At 34.6% G+C, this 23,164-nt stretch overlaps 4 protein-coding genes across 5 annotated transcripts; 3 read left to right on the forward strand and 1 right to left on the reverse strand.

The window, feature by feature from the left end:
* The first annotated feature begins 4,419 nt into the window (after window positions 1-4,419).
* LOC110805114 (probable UDP-arabinopyranose mutase 5) lies at window positions 4,420-8,515 on the forward strand. Of its 2 annotated transcripts, XM_022010735.2 has the most exons (3): window positions 4,420-4,681; window positions 6,936-7,069; window positions 7,244-8,515. In XM_022010735.2, the coding sequence occupies exons 1-3, from the start codon at window positions 4,565-4,567 to the stop codon at window positions 8,286-8,288; spliced, it is 1,296 nt and encodes a 431-aa protein (XP_021866427.2). In that variant the 5' UTR covers window positions 4,420-4,564; the 3' UTR covers window positions 8,289-8,515. The 2 variants fall into 2 exon arrangements, with proteins under 2 accessions (XP_021866427.2, XP_021866426.2); XM_022010734.2 differs by lacking the exon at window positions 4,420-4,681 and having other exon boundaries at window positions 6,936-7,065; window positions 7,169-8,515.
* Window positions 8,516-9,612: 1,097 nt separating this feature from the next.
* Window positions 9,613-14,359, forward strand: LOC130459901 (uncharacterized). Its single transcript, XM_056827525.1, has 3 exons — window positions 9,613-9,749; window positions 11,038-11,148; window positions 11,511-14,359. The coding sequence occupies exon 3, from the start codon at window positions 11,897-11,899 to the stop codon at window positions 14,357-14,359; it is 2,463 nt and encodes an 820-aa protein (XP_056683503.1). The 5' UTR covers window positions 9,613-9,749; window positions 11,038-11,148; window positions 11,511-11,896.
* Window positions 14,360-18,675: 4,316 nt separating this feature from the next.
* LOC110805133 (F-box/kelch-repeat protein At3g23880-like) lies at window positions 18,676-20,075 on the forward strand. Its single transcript, XM_056827181.1, has one exon. The coding sequence runs from the start codon at window positions 18,725-18,727 to the stop codon at window positions 19,907-19,909; it is 1,185 nt and encodes a 394-aa protein (XP_056683159.1). The 5' UTR covers window positions 18,676-18,724; the 3' UTR covers window positions 19,910-20,075.
* Window positions 20,076-21,809: 1,734 nt separating this feature from the next.
* On the reverse strand, window positions 21,810-22,319 carry LOC110795116 (uncharacterized). Its single transcript, XM_022000104.2, has one exon. The coding sequence runs from the start codon at window positions 22,317-22,319 to the stop codon at window positions 21,810-21,812; it is 510 nt and encodes a 169-aa protein (XP_021855796.1).
* Window positions 22,320-23,164: the final 845 nt, after the last annotated feature.

The raw sequence follows: 23,164 nt of genomic DNA on the forward strand, positions 1-23,164 counted from the left end.
TTATTAGAGACGGAATTTGAGACGGAAACTATAAGCATCTCAAACTTGAGACAGATTACTAAAATTTCGTCTCTAAATTAAAATTGAGATGGGATTGTATATAGAATTTCAAACTTTTCGTCTCAAATTTGTAATGGACTTGCCAAAATTCCGTCTCAAATTTTTTTGAGACGCCCTCTATAGAGACGCCCCATTTCGTCTCAAATCCGTCTCCAATCATCATTTTGAGACGGATTTGGATTATTTAGAGACGAAATCCCTCGTCTCTATAAAATGATTTTTTTGTAGTGATTATTATCTCATCCCGAAGATGAAGAAAGAAGAATGTTTATTGAAATTGATATGTACCACAATTACAATGCATACTCCAGAAGAGTATAAGCTATCTTTCCATAAGTTTTGTTAAATTGTTTTGCTATTACTAATGAGACACCAGTTTGTGTCGTTATATCACATCAAAATATGTTCAATATAGTATTTTATAATTACAGTGATCACTTTGAAAAGATAACCAGCAGTTATCCAATGAAATATTTGAATATGATATTATATTCGTACGATGTGATAATTCAGGCCATCCGGGTTTAGGAAAACCCGCCATGAGAATTTGAAAATTCTTTTCAAATAAAAATTTATGTGTTGACATTCCCTCATATGTTGTATATATTCAAAGGCAGGACATAATGATGAGGTTGAGTTGTATTTCAATCAAATATTTATAATGAATCGATTGAGAAAATAAATACAAGAGATATTAAATACTTTGAAAACTTGTATAATGATATGATAGGTGACTTGAAGTTCACCATGATAGTAAGTGACCCGAAGTTCACCAAAATGATAGTAAGTGACTTGAAGATCACCAAGAAATTTACAAGTGTTTTGTGATTGATTTAAGTATCATAAAATCTCTTGATAGGGGCAATCATATGTCAGCACGAAATGAGAAAATATGAAGAAGAAAAAAAACACAACTGCAAAGTGCATCTACTCCCCATGATCAATGTTAATCTCCAGAAGAGAACGAAAGTATGAAATATTTATTAAAATACACGTTTGAAAGTGTATTATTAGTTGGTGAAAGACTTTATGCCCCATAACATATTGAAAATATTTTCCCAACTTAGGGGGAGACGAGCAAGAATAAGTTGGCAAAATTAAAAGATAATAAATTGATCCCCATATGAGTAAGTGTACATGCCAACTTTATGTCCTCGAAGTGTGTTTGGACATAAATATCTATGACTTAATTATGTTAAGAGACATAAAGCTATATGATAGTCATAGTGCTCGATGTTACATAAAGTAAGTTTTTGAGAAATATATATGTATCATGCCAATATTTATTTAAATCTCTACACCTGAAGTGTAGATTATATATACGGTTCCAACACAATGATGAGATATAGATTTATTTATATGAAAAGGGCAAGATAATGCAGTTGATGATATTATTGAAAATAAAGAAAACATTAATATATAGTGTATGAAATACCCTTGAAGTGGTATAGATATCTGAACTATAATAGATGGCCCGTGAGAATAGATGAATGGTACCTATTGAATAAGTATTCAGATATCATTGATAAAAAGCATGCAAAATATATGTTGAAGAATTTTGATGATACCGGTAGATGATGGAACCGAAATATAATGCATATGCGAGAAATAATGGATTGAATAGGGGATTGTAAATTTATGTCTATTTCGATGTAGACATCATTATAATGATCAAATGAGCTCATGGACCTGAAGTCCAACAAGTTATGGATTTGAAATATCCACAGTGTACAGTGTTTTGCATTTGAGTCTTACATTCATATACATGTGTTAATAGGTAAATGCATCATTCATCATACATTTAGTTTGTTTTATGTTTTATCATGATATGATGTTTATTTATCCAGTTATATATGTTTCAAAACTATTATGATGTCGTATATGAATATGCATCCAAAGAATGGTAAGACGAATTTGCAACTTTATTCAAATTTATAAGAGGAGATTCTTACTCCATTGGGCTAATATTTGTGACAAAAGTTTATATGCAATATCGATTTAATAGCGCGCGTTATAAATCATGCAAACAAGAAGAGTTCCTGAAGAACTTATTCATGATGTTCTTAACATCTAGCCCTTTAAGTTTTGCATATGAATGTCACAACAATAATGAGATATTATAAAAACTCTAAAAGAGTATTTTTGAAATGTCATGTCAAGTTCTCAACCAGTAGTTTGAGTACTTGAGAGTTATGAAATATACATATTAGTTTATTCACGGAAGAATTCTTATAGAAATATGAGTTGATTCAAAATTATAAGATAAGAGTATGTAGTGTCCTTACATTTTATTTTATGGTCCAGAAGAACCATGAATCACATTATACTCTAAGTTGGACAGTGATATTATTATTTATCATGTATTGTCATGAAAGTATGACTAGAGAAATTTTGATCAACATTGTTGATTACTACTACTTATGACCTCCAGAAGAAGGTTTACATATGTCTAATATGAAAGGATATATTTTGTAATATTATATGCAAGAATATATAATTATTTCAGGTATTATTGTCAAAAGTCTGGTGATATAAATACTCACCTAGTGCATACAAGTGAACGTTTGAAAATTCAACTCAAATTGTGGAGAATCAACTTCCAAGGAGCTTCATGTTGCTACATTTAGAAAGTTATCAACGGTATTAGATTCATTGAACTAGAAAATCTCAAGTGATATATTCATCAGGGGGAGAAAATACGCGTTGCACTCTTTTTCCCTTAACCACGGTTTTGTCCCATTGGGTTTTCCTGGTAAGGTTTTTAACGAGGCAACATCCCAAGCGTATTATGATGAGTGTTGTACTCTTTTCCTTCACTAGGATTTTATCCCACAGGGTTTTCCTAGAAAGGTTTTTAATGAGGCATCATCTCATGTATATTACAGGGTCATTGTATTATTTTAGATAATGGACATCCAAGGGGGAGTGTTATAAATATATTGTATTGTGGATGCCCATTATACCCCTGACATCATTATCCTATATAATATATGTATATGTACATATTATGGTGAGGAAAATAAGATGATAACCGCCTGTTTTCTCTCTTCCCCTCTCCCCCTTTCTCCCTAATTTATAACATGCCTAAAATTCTAGCCAAAATTCGCTATTATTCGGGATAGGTCAAGCTCAAGTTGATAAGGTCTACTATATATAAAAAAAAGTTTGAATCTTCTGCCTCGTAATCCATATTCTGAGTCACTTGCTCTCATAGATAAATCTAATCTAATATACATATATAAAGGAGGTATATTTGCTGAGATATTAGAGCGCCACCTAGGATAACTATTGGTTTCGGCCAATGAAAAATAAGATGTCTAATTTATTTTTGAATTAAAAAATCAAGTGTCACGTAGATAATTAATTAGGTGTCATATAGATATTTTAATTAATTAATTACTAATATACAACTCCATCCAAAATCAAACCCTCTAATAATTAAAAAATAAATTTAAAATAAAATTCATCGAAAATCAAACACTAATCTAAAATAAAGTTCAATCTAAAATCAAACACTAATCCAATATTAGAGCGGACGTAACGCTTTCGGCCAATGAAAAATAATATTTTGAAATTATTTTTGAATTAAAAAAGTCAAGTGCCACGTAGATAAATAATTAGGCGCCACGTAGATATTTTTATAAATTAATTATTAATATTATACATATACAATTTCATCCAAAATCAAACACTCTCGTGATTAAAAAAATAAATCTAAAATAAAATTTAATCCAAAATAAAAAACAATCTAATATAATATCTAAATATAGCAGTTGGTATATATATATGAGTTTTATTTTAACTTAACAATTTAATAAAATTCTTGCATCGCACGTGCTAAAATCTAGTGTTAATACTATTTCAAATATAAAATAAATAAGTGATTGATTAATTAAAGATATCAACCTGTAGGATGAAATGTAACACAAGTGGTACATGAATGTGAGAGATAGGATTTGATTCGGACAAGAGGGAGATAGTGTTCTCTTTATCTGAGTTTAACTTGTCTTATCTTATTGACGTTGAACTTATCTTATTAACCCTTATCTTATTTTATCTGAACCTATTGTCCCTTATCTTATTAAAACTTATAGCATTACCTTATGTAATATTTATATATCGTATATTATCTTATTGGTCATTAACTTATCTTATCTTATCTTATTGACCCTAAGACGGAGTATAACTAATTGGATAAATCATCTGACAAAAATCCAAGATTGTACAAATTCTATCCATGTCGGTGAAATACTGAAATATACTCCGTACCTACTCATGAGAGAGACGAGACACACAAGGTCATAATTGTAATTAATGACAAAAACAAGAAATGGATTGAGGAGCGCGTCAATCACGGCACACCCCCAATTTCTAGATCTTCTCTCTGCACTTTTCATTCTCTCTCTCTTTCTTCACTCGCACAGAGACCAGAGACACGGCAGAGGAGAGAGAAAACTGTCCCTTTTCAATTCATCCTTAAATAGCGAATGAGGGGGTTACATGAATGACAATAACTCCGCCATCTTTGCTCTCCCTCTCAATCAATTCTGCCATTCTTCATCTCTCTTCTTTTTCTGATCTCTCCCCTCTTCCTGATCACATTCTCATCGATCTCTTCCTGGTACGCCCTCCTCTCCCTCTCTCTACGATTGTTAATTTATCCAATTAGTTTGTTTATGGTGTAATTCATTCTTCAAATTAGGTTTTCTCGGATTCTTTTGAGTTTATTAGGTTGATTCTTGTTTTGAGGAAGTTTGATTTTGATTTGTGTAATTATTGTTGTGCTGGAGGTGTGATTTTTGTGTGAATGTTTGCTGGAATTGAAATTATTTCAAACTGCAGCACAAATATAGCGGAATACATGCTTTTGCTTTGTTTATTTATAAGATGTTGAAATTTTGCTTTTATGTCTATTCGGTCTGATTCTGTTTTGAGGAGGTTATGATTTGAGGGGTTTTGTGCTGGTGCTGTGATTTTGTGTGAATTTTTTGCTGGAACTGAAATTATTTTTAAACTGGACACAAATACAGTATATGCTTTTGCTTTGTTCATGAGATGTTGCAATTTTGCTAGTTTTGAATGCTGTTATGCTATTTTTTTGTCTGCTGTTGAATGTGGTTGATGAGGACATAAATAGATCGAATTCGAGGGTGTTAGGGTGGCTGTGGTGAAATGTAAGGAAGTGTGGTAGTGGTCGTATCTAGAAATTAAATTCTTTCAAACTGCATCACAAGTACTATGTATTTGATGTTTGCGATTGAATGTGGTTGATGAGGACATAAATTGATCAAATTCGAGGATGTTAGGGTAGCTATGGTGAAATGTTAGGGAAGTGAGGTGGTGTTGGGGTGGTGCTGATGGTATGTAGAAATTAAATTATTTCAAACTGCGTCACATACTCACAAATAATATGTATGTGATGTTTGCGATAATGCTTGTTTTTTGCTATTGAATGTGGTTGATGAGGACGTTAATCGATAGAGTTTGAGGATGTTAGGGTCGATGTGGTGAAATGTTAGGGAAGTGAGGTGGTGTGGCGGTGGTGGTGTTGGTATCTCTTTATCTTTGTGCGCTTATGTTATGTTGCAGTTTTGCTTGTTTTGAATGCCATTAAGCTTTCTTTTGCCATTGAATGTGGTTGATGAGGAGATAAAACCGCTTTTGAGGATATTAGGGTGGTCGTGGTGAAATGTTACTTGTTGGGGAAGTCTGGTAGTGGTGGTGTCTTGGACGATGTTTATATATTGCCAATATTGGTATTCGTGGATTGGATGGCCGTGTCTGTATATGCCTTTTCGAGGTTCCATAAACAGGTACATTTAGGTGACCAACTAGGCAACTAGGAGGAGGAACCTAACATTGCTTCCCTGGAGGATGTTTTTTTCTAGATTACACGAACCTTAAGATTGTTGTCCACTTGTCGTGGAATCGTAGATAGGTCAGAAGTGTGGTGGTTTCTTAAAATGGCTATGGTGTTATATGTTTATACTGGCAGTCTGGTACCTTGGACGGTTGTGCTGGTTTGTTTTACGGAATTATGGTGGTACGGCTGGTACCTCAAATAGGTATTTTTGGTGGCTGTGGTGGTTGAACTTCACAAAGTTTAACACCTTGTTGGGAGGATCGTATGATTGCTTTGCTTCCCCCTTATTGTTCATAGCTTGATGGCTGGCGAAGCCATGAAGTTTCTGATTCTACCTTTATATATATCATTCTCTTATAACCAGAACCACCACACCTCACTGCTGTCAATCTGTCATGTTGCTGGCGCGGTCATCTCAAGAAGGACCTTGTACCTTTCTTTGCCATTCTCTGCTGAATAGATACTGTTTTTAATTCTGCTTAATGTCTCAATCCAAGTTCAAATTAGAGTTGTGGTTGTTCTAAAGTTATAGGTTGCTAATTGGGCACATTTTATGAGCCCGGAATGAGTAACATGCTAGTAATTTATCAAATTGACGTGTCATTAAGTTTAATCTATTGAAACAAAGAGGTTATAATAAGACCCCTCTGTATCTGGTGTGTATCATGAAAAGTTATTGCCTTGAAACTCCGTTTTAAGTGTAGGCAATTGCATTACATGTTATGGTAATTGGTAATCGGTAACTACTATTATGCTGTAATAACACTAGAATTATTGGTTATTGCTTGCATGTGCTATTATTTATAATCATTTGGCCAGCCAAAAATCAGTCTCCTTTATGAGTGAGCCTCTCCTTGATCTGGTTGTATAATCTGTCACCCTTTCACCTTTTTTTGTTTTGGTTGGTAGACTCTTCTATGATTATACGGTTGAATACTGTGAACTTTTAATTACTTTTTCTGGCTTGTTTTCTTGTGAAATCTGTTCATTAACATAATTCTGTTTTTGGCAGAGAACACTAAAAGCTGGAAAATTAAATGAGAAGATTCTGAAATTGTTCGTAGCGTCTGGTGACGAAAAACTTCTTTCCCTTATCCGGGAGCTCAATATCAACCCAGTAATTTCTCCAGTTCTTCCTACCCGTAAGTCCTGGTCTTTCCCCTTTTTTTAATCAATTCATTGCATCATACTCCATAGTTAATTTGATTGTGTTATAGCCTGATAAGTACGATTTATTCCTTTCAGGGTGTGACGGCCGCTGGTACTGATTTTTTTTGTCTTACGGTCCTTTGTATAAACACCGAAAATGGCTCAGTTCAGCATTAAGGATAATGATGTGGATATCGTGATTGGTGCTCTACAGTCTGATCTCACATCATTTATGAACGCATGGAAACCCATGTTCTCCCGATATCACTTGATCATAGTCAAAGACCCCGAACTGAAAGAAGATCTGAAGATTCCAGACGGATTCGATGCCCAGATCTTTACAAAGGCTGACATGGACAAGGCCGTCGGACCTTCACTGACTTCCCAGCTTTTCTCTGGCTATTCATGTCGTTACTATGGGTACCTCGTCTCTAACAAGAAATACGTCATCTCGATCGATGATGATTGCATCCCTGCCAAGGATGATAAAGGGTTCCAAGTAGATGCTGTTGCGCAGCATCTTTTCAACCTCGCAGCCCCCGCCACCCCTCTCTTCTTCAACACACTTTACGACCCGTTTTGCAAGGGAGCCGACTTTGTTCGCGGGTACCCGTTTAGCATGCGGGAAGGGGTCCCGTGTGCTCTCTCGTGCGGGCTCTGGCTCAATCTAGCTGACCTGGATGCTCCAACCCAAGCTCTCAAGCCCGAACAGAGAAACACCAGATACGTGGATGCTGTTCTCACTGTCCCCAACAAGGCCTTGATGCCGTTAAGTGGAATCAACATAGGGTTCAACCGCGAGTTGCTGGGTCCCGCTTTGTTCCCCGGTTTGAAACTCACAAAGGAAGGGAAGGTAAGATGGGAAACCATGGAAGACGTGTTCTCCGGTATGTGTGCCAAAGTCGTGTGCGACCACTTAAAACTCGGAGTGAAAACCGGACTCCCGTACGTCTGGAGAGAGGAAAGAGGCGACGCAGTTCAGAGCTTGAAGAAAGATTGGGAAGGTATGAAGCTAATGGAGGACGCGATCCCGTTCTTCGAGTCCATCAAATTGCCGGCCGAAGCTGTTAACGCCAAGGAGTGTATGTTGGAGTTGGCGAAACTGGTTAAGGAAAGGTTTGGTGCTGAAAAGAATTCGGTACTTACTCAAGCTGCTGATGGCATGATTGAGTGGGTTAAGCTATGGAAGAAGGTAGTAGTACCAGCTTCTAATTAGAAACTGCTGTTAATTTTAGTCGTATACAGTAGAGAATGAGAACTTTTGAAGTGGAGATGTTTCACTTTGTTAAGGTAGGCTATGCTTGTTCTCTTTCGGTGTTCTTGTTATCAGAATTATGTCGAAAACGGATGTTATGTTACTATGTTAATTGTTGATTAGGGATATATTTCCCCTTGTTTGGAATGTTAACTCCAGTGATTTATAGTATATGATTACTTCCATCACCTATTTTTCTCCCTTGCAAATTCTAATAAGTTTTATAAGTTCGATAAGGACCAATAATTTATATTATTAAAGAAATAAATAATAATTACTTTATTAATTTGTATTTATTAATAATGGTTTTGTAATTAACTATATTGGAAAATTGTAATGACTACTCCGTAAAAGTTTAGAAATCAAGTTTAATAAGGTCCAGTAAAGTCTTATAACGTCCTCAATAACTCTAATAAGTTCCCATGAGGTAATATAAAGTCTTGTAAGTTGTAAGTTCAGATAAGTCAAGGTCTTATAATTTTATTTTATTTTTTACAACATGTCTTATAAGCAGAAGAGAATGCATCCTATATGTGTCACTTAATATTAATCGGCAGATTAAAAGCTTAAATTATTGGGTAAACCTTGGACTTTTAGGTTTTTTTAATATATATAAATCCTATATATGATGAGATCTTGTGGAAAAAACCAATTTTTTTTGGGCATTTGTACGGAGAAAACAATAACAATGAGTTTAAAAATAATTGGTATAGAGATGGAAAATAATAACTTTCCGATATACAAAATTAGGGTCAAGATCCTCTAAAGTTAATAATCCTACAAAATGTAGACCATTAATCTCTCAATTCTTTCATCATTAAACACTTTGCTAACAAATGTTAAGTGTACGATTTATTTTTATCACAATTGATTCTACTACTCGTATAACTTTTAACAAGATTTTTCGTTTTGAGGGAAAAGATGAGATGCGGATTTATTAAGCTAAATCAAGCTTAATAAATCCTAATACACCGGATCCCATCAGAACTCCACAGTTAAGCGTGACGAGAGTAGTATTAGGATGGGTTATCTCTTGAAAAGTCAAATTCGGATCACAAAATAATTGAATGAATAATTGAATGGAGTGATTTAGTTTGCCAAAAAGAGAATGTAACAAGTTAATTATTAGGAAGAATTAAGATTAAACATGGATATCCCGCCAAATCCTCCTCCCTAAACAAATTTTATGCCTACCACTTGGCTTGGTTATGTTTTAATTTCCCCTCTTAATCCTATAAATACCGAAGGCATTAACAAGAAGTTATGTTCCACATTTAAATACAAAGAAAAGTTGAAATAATTTTAGGTCAAATTCAAAACATAAAGAACACCAAAATGGCTGGCCAATCTTTCTCTTTTGTTGCTAGAAACACAACCAATCTTAAGGTTTTTCAGACAATTGCTCGAAGATATATTCAATCTGTAAGTCGCTTGTAGTCGTTGTTTTTCTTTGTTGGGGTTGCTTAAAGTGGCGGAGCCGGTTTTACAATGGCTATCATAAAATTGTAACTTTTGTATAACTATACATTATTTATAATAATGTTAAAAAATACAAGGTATGTTATTGTTAGATATATGGAGTAATTACCTTCCTATCTCCTGCATAAAGATTCTCACCAAGATATCCTGGACCAAGAAAATCTACCACAGCGAGACTTAACGGAGCAAATATATATATAGAGGAAAAAACAGAGCCCTTTTCGACTTCACACCAGGAAGTAAGCAGAGTCATAAAACCCGAAGCAACAATTGCCTAGAAATCAAAATTAATCAATTAGATTATACAGTTCTTTTAATCATAATTAAGCTAGAATAAAATAAAACAAAAAGTTGTTTCAATCTCAAAATACCGTATATCAGGGGCGGATCTTGGGGTGGGCCTTTGCCCCATTATTTAGAATACCTTTATGTATAAAAAGTTGCATATTAATTAGATTTAAATATGTGGTCGGTTTAGTGTAGTTGGTAACTTTTTGCGCATAAGAGACCTAACAACATATAATATATATTATACATATATTGCACATATATTATAATATATAATACGAATATTGTACATATACTATATTATATAGCCAATATAGGTACTTAAATTGACATATGTATCAAAAGCCGGTAATTGCATTGAACTCACATGTTATTTTTCTCATTTTAACTAGCTAAAATAAGACATTATATATTCATATTCATATTTAAAGGAAATTTAAGGATTAAGTGATGTCAAAATGACCCATATTATTTAATCATAATTCTATCACAATCTCAAAATATAAACTTAGTTTTTCGTTTGAGAAAAATATATATATATGTAGATCTAGTTTATAGTATGCTTGTTGTAAACTTTTATGAAGAAATTAAAAAATTAACTTTCGGCCAACCTAATATAAAAATGTTGCATGCGTCGCTGCCGTATACTCCGCCAATATGCAGGCAGCATAAATAAGACAATGAATGGCTCCCATTCCAACAATTAGTCCATTAGCCTTTATGTAACTTGGGTACTTCTTTAGCAACTTATCCTAACAAACATAGATAAGTAAGATAGAGGTTTCATCCAAGAAATATAAAACCTAGGAAAATGTACGTTCTTATTTATAGGCAAGATAAGTAGTGCGATATGTAACTTCGTACAAAAATTAAGAATTTTCTAGGCACGTGTAGGTATGTAACCTTTTTTTATACTGAAAAATGTGGTTTTGATAATTTTAAGGGATCCGGCTCGACCTCTTAAGATGCAGTAAACGCAGCGAAACGAAGTCTCAACGAGGCAATGAGGACCGGTGAAAACTTAAAAAAATAGGCTGCCTCCACCGCTGATCACGTATGTACTTCGAAAAATCACTAAAAAAAACACGATTACCTCCTTACTTAATTTTTATTGTAATTTACCATATTTAAAAAAATTATTTGCCACCAAAATAATGTTTTCCTTCACTGTACAATTACATAAATCTTCACATTTTTCATTTTTGTGATGGAAAACGTTACTTGGTGGCAAAAGCAATTTTTTTAAAGGTAGTAAAATACAATAAAAAATTAAGTAGGGTGGTAAAAAAAACAAATTGTGTCTTTTCCAAAGATGGTGAAACACAATTTTCCTTAAGAAATTTTGTGTGTATTTTGTGCTATTATAATTAATCTATAATAAGGTACATTTTGTTTATTTTTCCTCAAAATCCATAGGTTGCCGATAGTACAAAGGAATCAGCGCACAACGTGGCTGATAAAGCAAAGAAAGCGGCGCAAGGAACTTGGGAATCAGCTAAGGAAACGGCCCAAAAGACTAAGGAAAGTGTCAAAGAGACCGCAAAACGCAGCATGAACACCAAGAACAACTCCTAATTTAACTAATTTAATTGTTATAGCCTACTTAATTAAAGGACTAACAATTCAGGGAATGATAACATATAATTCCCATTAATATTGATGATGATCAACCCCTACTAGCTAGCTAGGTATTTATTATACTAAGCATCATAACTTTAATTTTTATTTTCCTTAAATCATCTTCTCTAGCTAGCTATTAGCTAGTATGAGGTTAGTAATAGTGTATACCTAAGCTAAAAAACATGAGAGAGAGAAAGAAACTTAGAGAGAGAAAGAGAAAAAAGAAAAAAAAGCCATATGAGATTCCAAAGAACAAAACGTACCCTAGCCCCCTACACCTCGGTTCATCCGCCTCCTTCCCCTCTCCTTCGCATCCATTGTTGAACCTTGATTTTGTTCGATTTGCTCTCCAAATCCAAAACCAGAAAAGCTCCTCTAGTTTACAGGGTAATTATTACCCTACTTCCTACATTAATGCCTTTTTAATTAAGATTAATGAAGAGATTTTTTCAGTCTCTTTTTCTCCACCTTTGGATCTTAATCTGAGGGTTGAGATTTTCGTCTTGGGCGGCGGCCTTGGTTTCTCCGTCTGTAATTATGAGGGAAATCCACTTTCAATGGATTTAATCTTAATTGAGAATCCTTGCTACTCCATCTTGCCCAATCCTTTGTTTGGTTTGTCTTGGTTGACGAGTTCGGCGGCCTTTGCTTGCTTGAGTTGCTCTAATCCTTCGAAATTCTCAGGGAAGTACCTATTTTTAGCTAATTATTATCTTGGAAATTGTCATATTCGTTTTATCGTTTCTGATCTGGTGTTTTCTTGCTCTGTTCGTATTCATGATGCCTTTGGTTTTGGTTTTTGGTTTAATGTGTGTTATTTATCTCACCTTGATGCTCACGTTTCTCTTAATCTCCTGTATAATCGCCCCTTAATTGCCTGTTCTACCCTCAGATCTAATATTGATTATGGATTATTGTTAATTGGTATTAATATTATCTACTTTCTCATTAACTATGTGTTTTTTTGCCATGGGATTCTGATTTTTGTGGTTAATAAGATGTCTCTTAATATGTCTTTCTGTATGGTCTCAGTAATTACCTTGGTTGTTTTTCCCCGCCCTTTTTTAAATCACCACCACTATAAATATGAACCTCAATTGCACTGTTGTGATCACACCATCACACTCTCACATCTCCTTCTCCTACACTCTCACTATAATCACAACTACCTGTTAATTTCATTCATGTCTGATAATCTTTCAACCTCCAACTATGCCTCACTTTTCAAGACAAACAATCCTACAGTTTCCTCTCAACCTCAATCTGCCTGTCTTCTTGGTAGTTCAGTTAACACCATCCCCAACACCTTCTCCCACTCGGACTCAGAGTCTGTGGGAAGTCACAATTATATTGATGCTCCCAATTCCCCACCTTCGCACACTTCACACACTGTCCCTGCAGAGATTCACAGTGAATCTCTCGCTGTAATCTCCCTCAATGCCCCTCGTCTTGCTGATGATGAGGTCTCTCTTATGGAAAAGTCTTGTTTATTTGGGAAAGCTTGGGGGGAGTTCATTCCTCAAGCTGCTATTCTAGCTAGACTTAACAAAGACTGGAATAACACTAAGGGTGAGATTAAATTCAGATATTTGGGCAATGGGTGGTTCTTAATTCAGTTTGATAACCCTCTCACTAAGCTTGATGTTTGGAATGGTCGACCTTGGTTTGTCCAAGGTCTGAACTTTGTGTTGATGCCTTGGTATCCAGGGTTTAGAGCTCAGTTTTGTCGCATTACTAGTGTGGATCAATGGATTAAGATTCCATTTTTACCTACTGAATATTGGGCTTGGAGGTATCTTAACCAAATTGTGTCTTGTATTGGTCACCCCATCAGACTTGACCGCTTTACCCAACAAAATGTTGAAAAAGGGCAATTTGCTCGTGTTTGTGTTAATCTCAATATCACCAAACCTGTTCCACGATCAATCACTCTTAACTTTGGCTCTCATTGTCAAGAGTATTTCTTATCTTACGAGGGAGTGTGGGAAGTGTGTCCGCTTTGCGGAGATCCTAAACACACAATGAACTCATGCCCAAACAAGCCCCCTCCTTGCCTTGAATTAGTTGTTGCAAAGCTGGATTCTGCTTCTCTCTCTGCTCCAACCCACACTGATAAGGCAACCTCATCTGATTGGTGTACTGTCCTTCCTAAGAGGAGAGCCAAACCTCGTATTTTTGTTAAGGGCAACCGCTCTAGGTTTCACCCTTATGTCCCCCCAGTTACTGTCAAACCTACTGATACGAATTTGGTTGTTGCTGGTGAGCCCATTCCTGTTGCCAATCCCTTCACAAAGTTGGCTGATTTTCAAGTCTCCACAGGGGAGACTGTGACTCTCAAACCACCTACTATGACTACTGAATTCTGTGGTGTCATCAATGACATTGATGCTACCAATGTTGCTTCTGCTTCTTTGCCTAATCCGGGCAATGATGACATCCTTCCTGATCTCACCTCTGATGATATTATGCTTGCCCCCGAAAGGCATGATGTTCCTCTTAATATGGTTGATGATGATGAGATGGATAATTGGGAGAATCATGATGATTTTCTCAATCCTGGAACGCCCCCAAGGCTGCCTGATCTTCAAAAGAGGAGAAAGAGAGACTCATCTAGCCTCTCTCCACCCTCTTCTCCTATCAATTAAGTTATGATAGGCCTGCATTGGCTTTTTTGGTCTACTTTTGCTTCCTGGTTCTGCCCAGACTTTTGCAGATGCTCGCTCCTCAATCCTATTGTTACTATGCAGCCTTTGAATTTCAAATGGTGTAGTTTGTGGGTTACTCTTTTTAACTGGCTATGTAGCATGTTTTCTCTAAATTCTAGACTTCGTTTCCCTTATTGTCTGTATGTTCTAGATTTAGGTTTCTTTATGGCACGTTCCTCAATCATGTACTGGTTTTCTGGGCTCCAATGCAGGCTTCTTAATAGAATTTTAGTTTGGTTTGTTTTTGTTCGAATTGCCCCTCTGTTACTTCAATCTTCTGCAGTATTACTCCTGGATGATTGTTTTTCTGCTCTCTTGTCTTGTGTTGCTACCTTTATTCAGGTTGCGACTGGGTTTTTTATGTTTGTGGTTGCCTTCCCCTTCGTCCCCTTGGTTACCTGTATGAGGTGGACTCGTCTTGTAGGTTCAGTTCTCCAGACTTGGCTCCCTTCCATGTTGAGATACCCATGCTTTGGGATGCTGCTTGGAAGGTTGATGCCTAATTCTGTGAGGCAAACCTTCTTTGAGTCCAAGTTCGATGATGCAACTAAGAATGCTCTTCATTCTTGGCCTGAGAACTATTCATGCTTAATTGACCATTTTAAACTAATTGTGTTTTATACAAATTCAGATTTTTACTACGTCGTACCAAAATACTAGTTCATTAAAAATATTTTTTATTTATAATATTATTAACGAGTAATTATAATACTCGGTAAACAAATTTAGCTATTTATATTTTTGAGTCGTTTCCCCGTGTTTTACAATTTTGATATTTTGCGTTTCCCCGTTTCTCCGTTTTTCGTTTTCGTGCAACCTAGCAAAAGACATAAATCCTTCTAATCATCGTTTACACATCATTGTTTGATCCGATTTCCCCTATGACTGTGTAAGTAGTTCTCGCTGATTTTATTCCCCAACCGCTACATATTTTATAGAAAGCTGAGTAAGGTTGTTGGGAAGCATGAAAAAACAAGACGTGAACCATATCATCATACCCAAACTTGTGTTCCTTTTCAACATTATCCAAGTCCATAACGATGTTCAGGTCCCATTTCCGAGAAGGCTCACGTCATCTATGATCTTACCCGGATACTTCTGTTCAACATGAGACTTAAAACCAATTTAAGAATATTAATATAAATTAAATGTATAATCTAAATTAAGGAATTGAAATAAAGGATAAAGATTAAATGGCCCTGTTCGGCAAAATTAGCGGTAACGGGTAGCGGTTAGCGGTTGAGTAGCGGGTAGCGATTAAAGTAGCGAGTAGCGGTGAATAGTAGCGGGTAACGGTTAGCTGTCAAAGTAGCGGTAACTAATATGAGTGTTCGGTAAAAGTAGCGGTTGATATTATAAAAATAAAAATAAAAGCAAGAATATTATTTAAAACTTTATTATAGATTTGTCAAAAGCTACCCGCTACCTTAAACGCTACTAATTTTAACGTTTGACAAAAGCTACCCAACCGCTACCTCAACCGCTAACCGCTACCTAAATCGCTACTTTACCAAACACTTACAAATTTTACAAGTAGCGTCTTGACTAGGTCAAAACGCTACCCGCTACCTCAAACGCTACCGCCGAATACGCCCTATACCGAATTGAATATCTCGTGTATTAGCACGGGCATAGACTAGTGTTGTAATTAAAGGGAGTATGGCGGTGAAGGAATTCTTGTTTCGGCAACATATAACATATGATGAAGTTTACTCCTTATATATGCGGTGTTGAAGTTGAGTCCATAATTCATGTCCTATTTAATTGTGTGGTAACGAAAGAAATATGGACATGGAGAAACTTTTTCGATATAGACATTCGTGGACTATGAAAATACTAGTTTAGGACTCGTGTAACGCACACTTACTATTAAAATAATTTATTATTTTAGTAGTAACTAAATAAAAGACTTGGGATATTAGGAAAACGTGAAAATAAAAAGGATATATGAAAAAATATATATTCAAAGTAAAAAAAAATTAATTAAAACATTAGGACAACCGTGAATCTGGAAACATGATGCCATAAGTCTCGTAAACATTAACTATAGAATTGCCCTGCAAAGTTGCATATGTATATAATTTGTTTTTTTTTATTAATTTGAAGCACGAGAAAACATATGTAAGCTCGAGAAAATAAATTACACAAATTATAAGATTATCTAATTGAAAAATTATTTGGCATGATAAATGACGTAGTGTGTCTATGTAGTTGACAAACTTAATGGATGTTTTTCACTCTATGGAATACTAGTATTTTGGTCAAATATTAAGCTCAAAAAACAATATAAAATTTTAATTATTCAATGTAGCAACTGGGGCATCGCCCAAGCCACACACTATTTATTTGTTAAATCGCATGAATGATATCAAACATAAAGGATAAAAAGGAAGTTGTACTTCCTAATTCAATTTTAATGGCTCAATAGTTCATGAGACAAAAAATTACAAATAATATAATAAAATAAGGAAAGAAATATTTTCCTAAGTATATATACTAAATTTTGGCTTGTGCGATGCAGGAATTCGTTTTGAATTAAATTTCATTTTAGATTTGTTTTTCAATTATTAGAGTGTTTGATTTTGGATGGAGTTGTATACCGTAGGTATATATTAATAATTAGTTAATTAAGATATCTATATGACACCTAATTATTTATTTACGTGGCACTCGACTTTTGTAATTCAAAAATAATGTAGAAATCTTAAATTTCATTGGCTGAAACCATTAGATATCCTACGTTTCGTTCTAGTATTGGATTAGTTTTTCATTTTGGATAGGATTTTATTTTAGAGTAGTGTTTGATTTTGGATTGAATTTTATTTTAAATTTTTCTTTAATTATTAGAGTATTTGATTTTGGATGGCCGGAGTGGTATGTATTATTAGTTAATTAATTAAAATATCTATGTGACACATAATTATTTATCTACGTGATAATCTAATTTTTTAAATTAAAAATAAATTAAAAATCTTATCTTTCATTTGCCGATATCATTAGATTCCCTACGTGGCGCTCTAATAATTCAGCAAATATTTATTTATATAATAATATATATATAAATAAGATTTAATTATTAGAGCCATACTTACCGAATTATTAAAGCGTCGCTTAGGATTTAATTAAAATCCGACGAATGAGAAAAGAGATTTGTATTTTATTTTAGAATTATAAATATATAACTGACACATAAGTAAAACAAACGAATAAGATTAATTAGAGTGCCACATAAAACCATCATATCATTAAAGGTAATTTAACATAAATATTATGTATAAAATAATATGATAAGAGAAGTGTTGCATCATGTGGATAGACGAATAAATTACAAGTTTGATTAAGGTTTTATACTTTGCAAAACAAACCAAAAGATAAAAATGAGGAATTAGAGTTAAAATACAATACTTTATACTAACTTCTCCAACCTATAGCTAGCTGCGAACAAAATTTTAAGTTTTGGTTCATTATCACATAGTCCAATATAAATGTTGATAATTTTATGTTTTGGTTCATTATCAAAATTTTATGTTTTGGTTCATTTTAACGTTGCCTCGTGATTTGGTGAATTTTATCAAGTATTGAATAAACGAAGAAACGTATGTTTTATAATTCTATGTGAATACCCATTTATTTCATATGTTGCAACAAATTATATGTATTTAAGAAAATAGAGTATGCGTAGTATATCTTTTAATTATCGTATTTTTTTTTATTTGAGATTTTATTTTTATTTAGTAGTCAACTCACTCTTTTATGCGAATGAGTGACCTATTATACATTGGACCTTAATCTTTTACCGCCAGACAAATCTCATTAACAGTGGTCAAACTATGATACACCGGCAATTTTTGGCAGGATTTTGAAAGTAAACATGCACAAGTTTTTTTTTACTTATTTACTTTAATTTACGTAGATTTGCCATTGAATTGCATAATTGAAAGAAGTAGAGGGGTTAAAAATAAATATATTATGCTGTATATTAAATGGTAGATTTGGATAAGATATATATATATATATAAAATGTATGGGATAAGATATTTTACTCCCTACGTTTCTTTATCCTTTGTATATATCTTATACTTTTTGTTACGTTATTTGAAAGATGTATTATATCGTGAAACGTACCACAATAACAATTTTATGATATGTTAAATTAGAATCGAGTTAGGTATCCTAACATGTTTCATATTATGTTAACCCTACGTCCCTACCCTTATATATATATATACTTGGTATAGTATATATTAAAATTGATCAACCAGATTTAAAATATAGAATCTTTAAATTGTGAATTTAATTATCATCATGATAGAATCAAGTGACGACCATGGACGCCTTCCATTGGAGTTGGTAAGTAATATCTTGGTTAGGCTACCGGCTGAAGATCTTATGGATTATTGTAAGTTCGTTTGTAAGCGTTGGCGTGATGAAATCAATACCCCGAAATTCATTGAATCTCACAATCGGCGCATATTTAACAACGGTAATAATATTATTAAAAGCATCGTGTTATATTCTACGTATAAGGAAACCCTAATGTGCATTGATTTCCATTCTAACGGTCATATCAAGATTAACCCAATAATTCATAATGTCAATAGTGTAGACATGACACCGGTTCTCGTTGGTTCTTGTACTGGACTTCTATGCTTTGCATGTTATGATCGAAATACTAACATGGCTAAATCTTTTTCGGTTTACAACCCGATTACCGGTGCCTCGAAACTTGTACCATGGTTGGAACAACATGGTCTAAACCCTAATTTCCGTAATGGGTTTGGTTATGATTGTACGAGTGGTGATTATAAGATTTTATGCTTTGCCCTAGACGAGACAGAAACACCAAGAACAATATGTACTTGTGTTTACAGCTTCAACACCGATTCATGGAAAGTCAATAAAGAACCTTGTCCACTTCCATTTGGATTATCTCAGGGTGGTATTGTCTTTTCCAATAATGCTTTGCATTTCATAACTTTGTCTTCAGATATAATAAAGATAATAGGGTTTGACCTAGGAACAGAAAAGTTTCACGAGATTCCATTGCCCGTGTCACACACTAGTATGATTTATTGTGCTCAACAAATTGAGCTAGCTAATTTAAGGGGATGTTTGCATTTGGTAACAACAACAACGGAGGTATGGGTTATGAAAGAATATGGTGTTAAAGAATCATGGACTCAATTGTTTCACTATGATATTCTATCATCTACGATAACTGATTATAAAGCAATGTTGAGATGGGGGAACGAAAAGATAATGCCGTGTGCTTATTCAGAGGACGGTAGTGAAATTCTAGTAGTGATAGGGACTTACTCTATCAACAGGTTTTTCTGTTTGGATGTTCATACTCTACAATTGAGGAAACTCGAAATTTCTACTTCACATGAATGGGATTGGTCACGCTGGGAAGGTGTTATGCCATGGGTTGGTTCCTTTGTTTGCCCCTCAACTATGTACAAGGGATCGAGTCCATACATAGAACAATAGACCGCGTGGAAGGAGACAATTTTCTATGTACAACCAGTTTCACCAGGAGTAACATAACATAACGTATCAGATCCAACACTATTTCTTTAATATTTGCCCATGAGAGATGTAATCTCAGTACAAGTGCAACAATTTTTAATGATGTTTAATATGTTTTATTGTCATAGTTGTTGGTGATGTTTAAATTATAATAATATCAAGCATATTTTTTCTATAATTGTTAATTATGATGTATGTTTTGACTTTGACTTTTTTTTTTTGTTTGTTTATTGGTCGAACGAATTATAAAAATTAAGAAACATAATTAAAAAAAACAAATAAAACCTAACCGGCTCTAGAGGAAAAACCCTCGAGCATATCATGTATTCATGTAGTCCACTGCAATTCTACTGGAAACTTGGAGGAACACAGGGTTCACTGCAGAGAGTTGTGCAAGACTCTTTTTCAAATGGATCGATATGAATTACGAAGTATATTGCATCAAATGTCAATTCAATCATATGAAATTTGATTAAATCTTCATGGTGACATGCACTTGATTAAGTACTTCATCTGTTCTTATTTACATGACACAATGGGGTTTTAGACACTATTCACACAAACACCTTTGACTTTGTTTTGTGATTTATACATAAGAAAAAACATAGTCGTATGGGGTCTTATTAGATTCGTATCAGAAAATATAATTTAAATATCAACTTTTTATAATATTTTACGATACACCATTAGAGATATTAATGTTTGAAATCGTGCATTGGCAAACGTGTCTAAATAATTGTGTCATTTAAAAAAGAACGGAGGAAGTATTAACCATGAGATGAATAAGATGGAAAAATTGTGTGATGTTTATTCCATATATATGGCACTTGGATTAAATCATGGTTCTTCCTTTACAATCCCACATATGGATCTACTAGGAGAGACGAAAAGACACTACCCTAATACATAGTGACGCATCTTGAACAATTTTTACTAGGGGCAGTAGCAAAATTGTTAGATATTAGTCTTCAATTTGTGTGTGTAGGAGTATTCTCCCACATGGAAGAGAAATGATGTTTGGTTGTCTTTAAATATACTCATGTCCCTCATATATTGAATATGAGATGGCTTGGGTTATTGGGCCTAGTGGAGCATTGGGCTTGGTTTGCTAGTATTGGGTTGGTAATATAGCTATTAATCAAGACTTAGCAATTAACATGCGCACGGTCATGGTCCATTTAATGACATACTTAACGTTAATTGTTTTTGCGGTTATTAATTAATTAATATTCCGGCATTAATTAATTAATTATTTTAAATAGGATAATATACCAAGGCAGCTATTTAGTAACTGTCATATTGGTTTTCTTATTTAATCTAATGCATTAGGTTAATGTGAATCACGTTCTTTACATCTCTCACAATGTCAGTTTCTTCCAAAATACATGTTCATGAAAAATGGTTGAATTTGCTGTATTCCATTCTTGATTAGGGAATCCTGGGGTAGATTAGCTTTGAATCCCATCAGCAATATAGTGGGGGCTAATATTATCCTAAGGACAGAGATTAACTCGTCCTAATCTAGTTTCTGTATTTTCGTTTTTCATAATTCAAAGTTTAGTACTTAACAAAAATAACCAACATAATGTGAATATAATAACATTATGTATTTATATTCATATGTTAGAGAGGGTCTGAATAAAATTACACTAAGGAATTTTCCGCCTGGGGCCGAGCCCACCGAGGCCACAAGAAAGATACGTCACTGCTAATTCAGCTTACTCTAACACGAGTGTCTGTCTCTCAAATACTTTGTACTTCTATACTTTACGTTATACGTGTTACATATACAATTACGGTAATAATCTTAGGTATACACTATTTTTTTTTTTTTTTTTTTTGAAAGGTAAGGAGAATATACTTAGGAGCCTCTCCGCACGAGAGTCACTCCTGAGTAATCATTACACAAGATAGTAGCTAATCTCTGGCTATTAGTAGGATCTATATACATATTTCCAACAATTAGGTGACCGACATTCGCTATCCAATCTGCAGCCGAATTTGCTTCTCTGAAAATGTGCTTGATATCCCACGTGGTAAAGAGGGTGAGGAGATGTTTGATATCAGAAATAATGTTACTGATCTTCCAAGGAGTAGACCACACCCCTTTAACTGCATTAATGATAAGAAGATTATCACCTTCGATAAGGAGATTATCGATCTGAAGACGCCTAGCTTCTTGTAGACCTTTGTGGAGAGCGATGGCTTCAGCCATGAAGGCTTGAGTTTGACCAAGATTAAAAGTACATGCTGAAATTGAAATTCCTTCATTATTACGGATGATGATTCCTGCTGCTGCTGAAGAAGATTTACTGGAGCCGTCGAAGTTGAGTTTGAAGGTGCCGAGTGGAGGGGGGTACCAGCGAACCATGATTGGAGGGGAAGGGAGAGGTGGAGGGGTGGAATTGAGGGTAGTGATAGGGGTGCCCGTAAGCTGGTGATAGTCAAGTTGGAGACGAGATTGCCATTCATGGTAAGCAGAGTTTGCCTTGTAGAAAACCCGGAATGGGTTGAAGGACGCATTGTTGAAGGTACAATCGTTTCTTTCCTTCCAAAGGCCGGGACCAAATTAGGAAGGTGAACTTACATAAAGCAGAGGGGTACTTCCTGAGAAGGGTTAGATTTTCAAGAAGGTCGTGGGAGGTGATAAAATAATCCAGCCAGTGTTTAGTTAATTGGAGATCCCACAAGAGTTTAGAGGAAGGGCATTGAATGAAAAGATGATTCATAGTTTCAGCATAAGTATCACAAAGTGGACAAACATCAAAAGGCAGGATATTACGTTTCTGGAGTGTACTTCGTACAGGAATGCTATTATGGCAAATTTGCCATATAAAAATAGCAATTTTAGGTGGGACGTCTAAGCTCCAGATCCAGTTATAGTTCCAAGTATGGGAAGAGAAAGGTAACCCATGAGCTATCCAAGTCGCGGATTTGACGGAAAACTCTCCCGTCGAAGTAGCTCCCCAAATTGGAGAATCCTCAAGGTCTCTAGTTGGAATAGGTAATCCCTTAATTTTCATAGCTAAGGCGGGAGGAACTATAGATTTTAATTTATCACTATCCCATTCGTGGTTAGGGAGGATGAAATCAGCAACACGTAGATTCGAATTAACTGTATTGATATTCAATTTTAAGTGACTAAGGAGATTATCCTGGATAACCCAGTTGTCAAGCCAGAAATTAATAGATTTGCCGTTCCCGAGTTTCCAACGA

Source organism: Spinacia oleracea, chromosome 4, assembly GCF_020520425.1.
Source record: "Spinacia oleracea cultivar Varoflay chromosome 4, BTI_SOV_V1, whole genome shotgun sequence".
NCBI classification, from domain to species: Eukaryota; Viridiplantae; Streptophyta; class Magnoliopsida; order Caryophyllales; family Amaranthaceae; genus Spinacia; species Spinacia oleracea.